This window comes from Numida meleagris, chromosome 25 (assembly GCF_002078875.1).
Source record: "Numida meleagris isolate 19003 breed g44 Domestic line chromosome 25, NumMel1.0, whole genome shotgun sequence".
Classification (NCBI taxonomy): Eukaryota; Metazoa; Chordata; class Aves; order Galliformes; family Numididae; genus Numida; species Numida meleagris.
Window position 1 is genome coordinate 4,481,784 of NC_034433.1, and position 8,388 is coordinate 4,490,171.

The 8,388-nt window shown below is 49.6% G+C and overlaps 1 protein-coding gene across 2 annotated transcripts; it reads right to left on the minus strand.

The window, feature by feature from the left end:
• On the minus strand, nucleotides 2,603-6,955 carry SNRPC (small nuclear ribonucleoprotein polypeptide C). Of its 2 annotated transcripts, none has more exons than XM_021377423.1 (6): nucleotides 6,582-6,955; nucleotides 6,271-6,313; nucleotides 5,782-5,890; nucleotides 4,626-4,715; nucleotides 3,946-4,050; nucleotides 2,603-2,969 (listed from the first exon to the last, which is right to left on the minus strand). In XM_021377423.1, exons 1-6 carry the CDS (start codon nucleotides 6,938-6,940, stop codon nucleotides 2,845-2,847), a joined length of 831 nt encoding a protein of 276 aa, XP_021233098.1. In that variant the 5' UTR covers nucleotides 6,941-6,955; the 3' UTR covers nucleotides 2,603-2,844. The 2 variants fall into 2 exon arrangements, with proteins under 2 accessions (XP_021233098.1, XP_021233097.1); XM_021377422.1 differs by having other exon boundaries at nucleotides 4,626-4,718.

Here is an 8,388-nt window from a genome sequence, read left to right on the forward strand (position 1 = left end):
AGGCCGCCCCATAAGTGAGGGCCGCCCCATAAGCGAGGGCCGCCCCATAAGTTCCGCTCCGCGCCCCATCGCCGCTCCGCGCCGCTCCGCTCCGCCCCGCCGCTCCCGCCCGCCCTCTGGCGGCCCCGCACGGCCCCGTTCCCGCGCTCCGCCCGGAGTAGCGGCTCCGCGGATGGAAAAAGCGCTTCTGGAGCCGTACCCGTACAGCGTGGAATCGTTACGGTCTGGAAATACCGCTGGGATCACCGAGATCCCCAGCCCGCCCACACCGTGCCCACGGACCGCGTCCCTCAGTGCCGCATCCCCACATTTCCCGAACCCCTCCAGGGACGGTGACCCCACCGCTCCCCGGCTGCACCGCTCTTTTGGAGAAGAAATGTTTCCTCGTACCCAGCCTGCCCCCTCCCCCGGTGCCATCACCTCCCGTCCCATCGCTGTTAGCTGGGAGCAGAGGCCGATCTCCACCTCACTGCCACCTCCTTTCTGGACATAGGGTCACCCCCCAGCTCCTCTTCTCCAGTCTGAGCCATCCCAGCTCCCTCAGCCGCTCCCCATAAGACCCCACTGTGCTCCAGACCCCTCACAGCTCCGTGCCCCCCTCTGCACACTCTCCAGCACCTCGATGCCTTTCTGTAGTGAGGGGCTCAGAACCGAACGCAGCACTGAGCTGCTGCCCCACCAGAGCTGAGTGCAGGCGAACACCTCCTGCTTCTGCTGACACAACCACGGTGCCATCGCCTTCTTGGCCACCTGGGCACATCCCAGGCTCGTGTTCAGCCGGCTGTCAGCAGACACCTCCAAACCCTTCTCCTCCGCACAGCTTTCCAGTCACTGCCCCAGTGTAGCTCTGCAAGGAGCTCTTCTCACTGAAGCGCAGGACCTGGCACTTGCATGCCCTCAGCCTCAGCCCAGCGATGCAGCCTGTCCAGGTCCCTCTGCACGGCCTTCCTACCCCCAGCATGTCAACACCCTCCCAGCTTGGTGCCATCTGCAGACTTACAGAGGATGCACTCGATCCCCTCATCCAGATAAATATATTAAACAGAACAGGCCCCAGTACTGACCCCAAGGAACACCGCCCATGACCAAGCACCAGCTGGATTTAACTCCATTCATCACCTCTCCGGGCCTGGCCATCCAGCCAGTTTTGGACCCAGCAGAGCACACCTGTCCAAGCCCGCAGCACCACGCAGCACAGGGGTAGCCCCCTGTGGGGTCCAGCAGCCCCCAAGCTCCAGTTTGGCCACATCACCCCGTTATCAGCCAGCACTGGGAACAGAGCACGGCCAGGAGCACCCAGGGACCTGCGCTGCCATGGGGCTTCAGGCAGCTCTCAGCTCTGCCTCAATTAACCTGCTAATTGCTCACACTGGAGGAGGTGCAGGGAAAATCCCTGAACAGCTTCACACCTCATTTTGTATGAGCTATCTCGGGACAGCCAAAAACAGCCTTTGAGAAGCAGTGCTTGGAGTCCTAAAAACGTTCAGCACAGAATGAAAAAAGAAATCTTAGTTGAAGCAGTTTCTGTGCTCCTTCATTTATGCTGTACCGCTCCTTGATGGATGACAGCAAGTTACAACATTTCATGTGCTGGGAGATTTCATATTGTGCTACAAAGGAGTGTTTTGCTTCCAAGGCCACGCTTAACAAAGAAATCCCTCGTAAATGAATGCGTTGTTCTTCAAATAAGGCACTGGAGCATTAAAGTGATCAGTCAGTCCTGTACCAAGAAAGCCACGTGCTTTGTGCTTGGCTGCGTACGTTCTGTTTTAATCTGACAGTACGCAGCCACCCAACGTGCTTTATAGACTTGAAGGCGTCAGCTCCTAAAATACAACCTCACATAAATGATTCAGCTCAGCAAAGGAGCCCTTGCAGCTCTGCTGACCAAACACTTCCCTGTAAGATAACTCCCACTCTTTCATATTAGATACAACTATGCCAAGAATGAGTTGGAAAATTCCACGTATTTAAACAGACGACAACCAATATGCACAGAGCAGTTGGTTATGCAAACAGAATAGATTCTTTTAATTCAGTTGGAACCGTATGCCTGCATTAAGCACATGAAAAAAAAACAAAGCCCTCTCAATAAACTGAAGGGCTTTGGAAACTGTCCTCAATCCCACATTTCTTCTCTGAAGAAGAAAACTGGGCATTAACACTACTGACTCAATAGTTCTGATAATATAATGAAACGTGTCCACACAAACGCCTCAGTAGCAAATTAAAAATCCATTTGTCAGTAGCAAAGCAAAGACTTACAATACCTTACTGTAAGAAGTAAGCTTTTAACGGCATCTCTCTGCTTCTTACCATGAAGAAGATTGTACTAAATTCATCATCATTTATTTCATTACAAATTACCACCCCTTAATGTTAGTTTCCCCAATTAGAGAGATCACTGCAGGCTTTTTTGATGTCATTTTTGAATTAAAAACATGCATGCTTCTTTTGAAACAAGAATTTCTAGGGCAGATAGGGGGTACGATGTGAAAAGTAGATGTGAGGAAAAAAAACACCTTAAAAAGTGAAGTGCAAGACAAGTAGAGAGGGGACAAAGAGTGACATCCTGCCAGGCAGAAAATCACACAGAGTGAAGTTCAGATTTTCCATACGTAAACCAGCTTCAATGTTTTATTTCAACAGGCAAAACAAACAAAAAACCAGACCAGTTACAAAAGCATCACTCCAGTGCGCATGTAAGTCAAACCATCCGCAATTTGAAGTAAGAGCAGATCTCATCTACACACTGTTTTCATATAAAATCCTTGGGACGCAGGTCTACGGCATTTTAGCATATGGAAGATCATAATATGAAAATGAGCACAGGACTCCACGTCTTTATCTGTCTGGACGGGTCATCCCTGGCCGGGTTGGCACCATCATGGGTCTCGAGGGCGGTCTCATCATTGGAGGCCCTGGCATCATTGGCATGTGTCCTCCCATTGGGGGCCTCATCCCTGGAGCTGCGAGAGGAAAGAGAAGACATCAGAGGAAAGCTCTCAGGATCAGCAGAGAACACGCAGGTTTTGTCCCCAGCCTCCAGAGAGCTTTCATTTTGTAAGGTTGTAAACCTGGATCCAGAACTTGGGCGAGATGGATTACATTGCCCTGAAGGATATTAGCAATTAGTAGAGGAAGAAGCAAGTTTCTGAGTGATATGCCTGGTTTTGACAGTATTTACTGAACAATTATTTCAACTGCTCAGGAGAGACTCTAGCTCCATCACTGAATTGGAAAGTTCATTTGGAACAAAGTGCTGCAAAATCTTCCAATAAGGGTGTTCAAAAAAGGCCTGGTGTACTTCTTACACCTGAAGAACAGCACTGCCAAAGAAAATCAGGTGCTTTACGAGAAAGCACTGAGATATTGCTTTCAGTCCAGCTTCTCCATGCAGTGCCAGACAGCCACTACGCTGCCTAACGTCACACACCATGCACATATTCTGTGCTTTAAAGAAACACTTAAAGAATAGATTCTACCAGAAACACACTAATTGCAAATACACTTCACTGCTTTTGGTGTGCATGTGTGTATTCCTTTAGATTTGCTCCAGTAACGGATTTGGTAAATGTCCTCTGAGAATTCTTCAAATGCCAATAAGCAGAATGAGACATTTCAGTTTATCGTTGCAATTCTAAAATAAAAATACCTTTTCAAGGTACATTGCTTCTCTGGATCACATTACTTAAAGACATTTTAAACAATAAGCTTCATCTACTGCTGAAGAGCATCTCTTGTGCAAAGATGTGAGCACTGCAATCACAGGACTCCTAAATAATTAAAGCCTATACTGTAAGACTAGAGGTAGAAAAACTGCCATTTACCAAAGCAATAATTTCAGCAATACGCTAGGTCCTGTAAGTGCTCTCAATAAGCAGTAAAGCATAGAATAGAACAGTCTGGCAACTGCTAATTACAGAGAATTATCTCCAGACTTACCAGGTCCAACTGGCATCATTCCAGGCGGGGGTGGGCCCATCATTGGCATCATTGGTGGTCCACCCATGTGAGGGGCCGGCATCATGCCAGGCCGTGGGGGACCAGCTAAACACACACAAATTGGTTACATGCTTTCATCAACAACGTGCAATGTCAAACAGTTATTAACATTCACAGGAAATTTTAGTAATGAAGATAACTAATTGTTTTACAACTGCCTGCCTTCATTTTCAGTTTCGACTTTGACTTCAGGTGCCAAATCGCAAAGCAGAGAAAGAATAGGCTAGCTATTATTTCCAACTTCGCTTATTTAATGCAAATGCCACAGCTAGACTTCCTGTACACAAAAGGATCTCAACAGTTTGCCAGTCACAGAGCAAAACAAGGTTATCATTCTTACATTATTCTACAAAAATCCCCACCATGCTGAAAGTTTTAATGACGTTAACTACACGGCAGCTATCAAGTAACGAGGGAGCACACGGTTCTATTGATGTGCTCAGCATTACTAAGGTAAAACAAACTGAAGATCTTGCAATGCATTCTCTTACGTTTCTATATTCACAAGCTCAATGCTGCCTTGCTTGATTCCAAGCTAAGAGAGCTTTTCTTTACAAGCCCAGGAAACACAGAACGCTGCTACAGGGGCCCAAGATCACAGCCCAAGAGTACAGACTTACGGATGCTGGGAGGTGGTGGTATCATGGCTCCTCCAGGAGGTGGTGCTGAGAATGGTGTCGGTGGAATTTTCCCTTGCTGAAATGCAGCCGCTACATTGGGGGGGAAAAAAAAAAGAAAAAAAAAGAGAAAGAATCCCAGAAGAAAACACAGTTACTAAGCAGAGGAAGCTCCTGCGTCAACGTTCCTTCTCACGGCAAGCATTCAGAATATACTTAACGTCATGTTGCATACTCATTTGTTCTTACTCTGGAACAAATCCCTGGTTTACACTGCTTGTCAAGATGGAAGGACCTGATATTCTTGAAGACAGTTATTACAGTAATTACTCCAGCTGAGACTAGAGAGCTCCATGATGAATTTCACACACCTAGCTGTAGTAGACAGTAGAGAAAATACGTCACATGATTTGCAGCTGTAACTTTTCACCTAGGATCATTAGATTAATCCGTGTTACGTTGAAAACGGTAAGAGGCCAATGACTAGGCAGGTAACAAAAGCATGGAAAATATCTAGTGTGAAAGGGAAAAGAAGAAATTCAGGAGACTGGAATTGATCAAAAAGAAGGCAGAAGATGTGACAGCTGGAAGCATCTAAAGGAAGAAAGTCGCCGTAAGGTTAATCTGGCATTTCTATTTATCCCATTCAGAGAGAAAAGAGGGCGTATTCAGGAGACAACTTAGAGGAAAAGAATCCCCAGCGCTGGCAGAGGAAACTTTATTCAATCCTACAGTAGTAAGAGAGGGGAAAAAAAACAAAAACAAAAACATTTTCACTATCAAAAAACTGCCCCCTGACCCTAAGGGTGTTAGTTTACAACTCAGAAGCCTAAGAGAACTTTCTGTCTAAACCCCCAGCCTACCCCACAGCTTTATTATGCCACCTTGGTATGACGTTATGAGCAGCACTAAAGGTGGGTGTAACTACAACCACCTCAGCCACAGTAAAATAACGCTTGCAATGACCCACCATGCAGGGCTCTGTCTGTCATGTGAAGATCACACTAGTATGAGTTCAGATTCTAAGTCACATTCTCACTTGTGTTTCATAGGATAACCAGGGAAGTTACGTTGAATCAGCACAGAAAAAAGGAAGGAAAGCGCTTAAAGACAGAAGCAAAAGCAAAGCACACCAAGATCACAAAAGGATTCGTCTTACTTGTTTTATCAATCAGGCTCTGAGCTTGTTCCTCCATCCATTTCTGATAGTAGTCTTTCACATTCTCTTTGTGCTTTCGGCCACTGCAGTGGGTTTTTCTCACGGAGGGCTGAGAAAGATCACATAAACCCAAAGCTCTCAAAACATCACGTAACACCACAGTTTACTAGGAACTTTGGTAAGGCTATCTCACTTGGAAGCACAGATTGGTTTCTGTGTGCAGTCAGAAGACAGGTGCTGTGCAACACCCTTACATATAACTACTAGCATTGAGACTCAGGTTTAAGCATGAAGCCATGCTAACACTCAGCCAGCTACCTCCCATTAACATAAGAGACGTTGAGTACTACAGACACATCCACTCCTCCTCTTTATTTCTTTTTGCTATGACAAACAAGGATAACATCTTAATGTTTCTTAACTTGCTTCTACTTCGTGCAAGTTTCATTCTGGTACAGTCAGAACCAAAGATGAAGGCTTGGTACTTACCGAGTCATGGGTGAGGTACGTGTCACAGTAGTCACAGTAAAACCTGTGGAGGGAAAGGACCCGTTAGTGACTCAGGACAGCACCTCACGCTGAGAGTGTCACGGCGGATCCCGTCGCAGCCGCAGCACAGCGGCTCTCAGTGACCCGCACCACCAGGACCCACCCTCCATCTTCCCATGCTGACAGAGGGCGGAACCAACGCGGGCCCTGAGCCCTCCCACTGAGGAGCCAGATGACTTCGAGCCCTAACAGTTCTAAAGGCCCCCAGAAGCCCACCCCCCAAAGCCCTCCTGCCCCGAGGCCGCGCTCACTTGGGCATAGTGCTCCCCGCGCGCCGCCGCCAGGAAGTGACGCAATCAGACGGCGACAGCGCAGCTCCTTCCGCCACGTGACCCCGGCGCTCCCGTAGGACGCACGGCGCGCGCTCGACGGTGGCGCGCGAGGGACAAAGGAGGCAGCACGGCGGCCTTCGCGTTCCCCTCAGCTCTTGGAGCAGCGGGCCCCCGGCTCTGCCTTTATCCGCGTCTGTGCTTGAGTCACTGAACCAGAGGATCATGAAATGACCCGAGCTGGGAAGGACCTGCATCTCCACACAGCACCACCCAAACACAAACACTATGGCTGAGAGCAGTGTCCCAGTGCCCCTTGAGCTCTGGCAGCTTGGGGCCATGCCCGCTGCCTGGGGAGCTATGCCAGTAGCATGGGTGAAGTTTCCAGGCTGTGGTGCGGTCCAGGCACTGTGCCTGGGGAAGCTGTGAGTGCCCCATCCCTGGAGGTCTTCAAGGCCAGGCTGGATGGTGCTCTGGGCATCCTGATCTGCTGAGCAGCACTCAGACCATGGCAGGGGGTTTGGGGCTGGATGGTATTTAAACTCCTTTCTGTCACAAAGTCATCTACGATTTAAGGTCCCTTCCTTCATAGAACCACCACAGAGCCTTCAATCACAGAGCCATTCTATGATTCTGAGATTGAACCTGGGGCTTTGCAGACACCAGGGGGGCGGGCAGGTGCTCAGCACAGCTGCACGGACACAGCCCTGCTGCCCCAGTCTGTATCAGCATCACAGATCACAAGGTCCAGTACAACACGGGCAGCGACAGCATGACCCTGGTGGCTGGGGCTGCAGAGACAGGGAGCACTGCCACATCCCGGGCTGCGCTACTTATTAAGTCCTTACAGCAAAGAACAAGCACGGCACAGTGATACACTGTATTTATTTTTCTTGCAATCTCGCTATATGTTTTCCTGCACAGTCCCCACACTGACTCCCACCCCCCTGTACAGCTGCTACTCATTTCTCACGTCTCCCACAGTGTCACCAATACACCCATGCACCCAAACACAACTATGGCACCATCATAGCAACAACACCCTGCACAGCGCCAAGAAGCCCTGAGCTGGGCCTGTGTTTAGGAAAACACCTTTTGTAGCATAGCATGCTTACATTAAAGCCCAGTCTCTTAAAAACAAATGAAGAAATTAAGGTATAACAGGTTGTGTTTGCTCTGTGTTCTACCAGTGCTGAAGGGGAACGACAGGGTGAATTTTGGAGACATCATTTAGATTTTCCTCATGAAACACAACTTACAGCACTGAGGTCAGAGCTCACTGCATGGTGCTGCCACTATAAAAAGGAAAACTTCAGCAAAAAAAAAGGGACATTTTGAGGGGAATTCAGGCGAAAAAACAGCATTTTGAGGAAAATTCCACACCCGAAGGCGCAGGCCTCCCCCGTCCCAGCAGCCCTTGCACCGCCCCACAGCGCCCGGTGACGTCAGACAGCCCGCCCGCACGTGACTGATTTGCATACATAAACACGCGGCTCGCCTCCCGCGCTGCCTCCATATATGGAAAAGCGCGGCTGGGGGGCTATGCAAATCGCCTTCTCTTCCACCGCTCTCATTGGTCCGCGCTGTGCCCTCGCGTCACGCCAGGCGTACGCCACGCGCTCATTTGCATTCGCGCCCCGCTCGCCCTTGCGGTTCTCCTTCCGCCTTCCCCCCTTCCTCCACGTACAGAGCGCGGGGCGACGCCGGCGCGGTGACGTCACAAGCGCGTGCCCCTCGCGCCGGGCGGAGCGGCGCGTGCGCGGTGCCGTTAGCGGCTGGCGTCGCCCGC

What these genes read in the sequence shown, in the direction of transcription:
- SNRPC (XM_021377422.1), bottom strand. Translation starts at nt 6,940, where the DNA reads ATGGCCCCAAGCTGCCAGAGCTCAAGGGGCACTGGGACACTGCTCTCA. An exon ending in GCGGGGAGCACTATGCCCAA is followed by an intron (nt 6,314 to 6,581) that starts GTGAGCGCGGCC and finishes TTCCCTCCACAG; the next exon opens with GTTTTACTGTGACTACTGTG. An exon ending in GAGCCTGATTGATAAAACAA is followed by an intron (nt 4,719 to 5,781) that starts GTAAGACGAATC and finishes TCCCCCCCAATG; the next exon opens with TAGCGGCTGCATTTCAGCAA.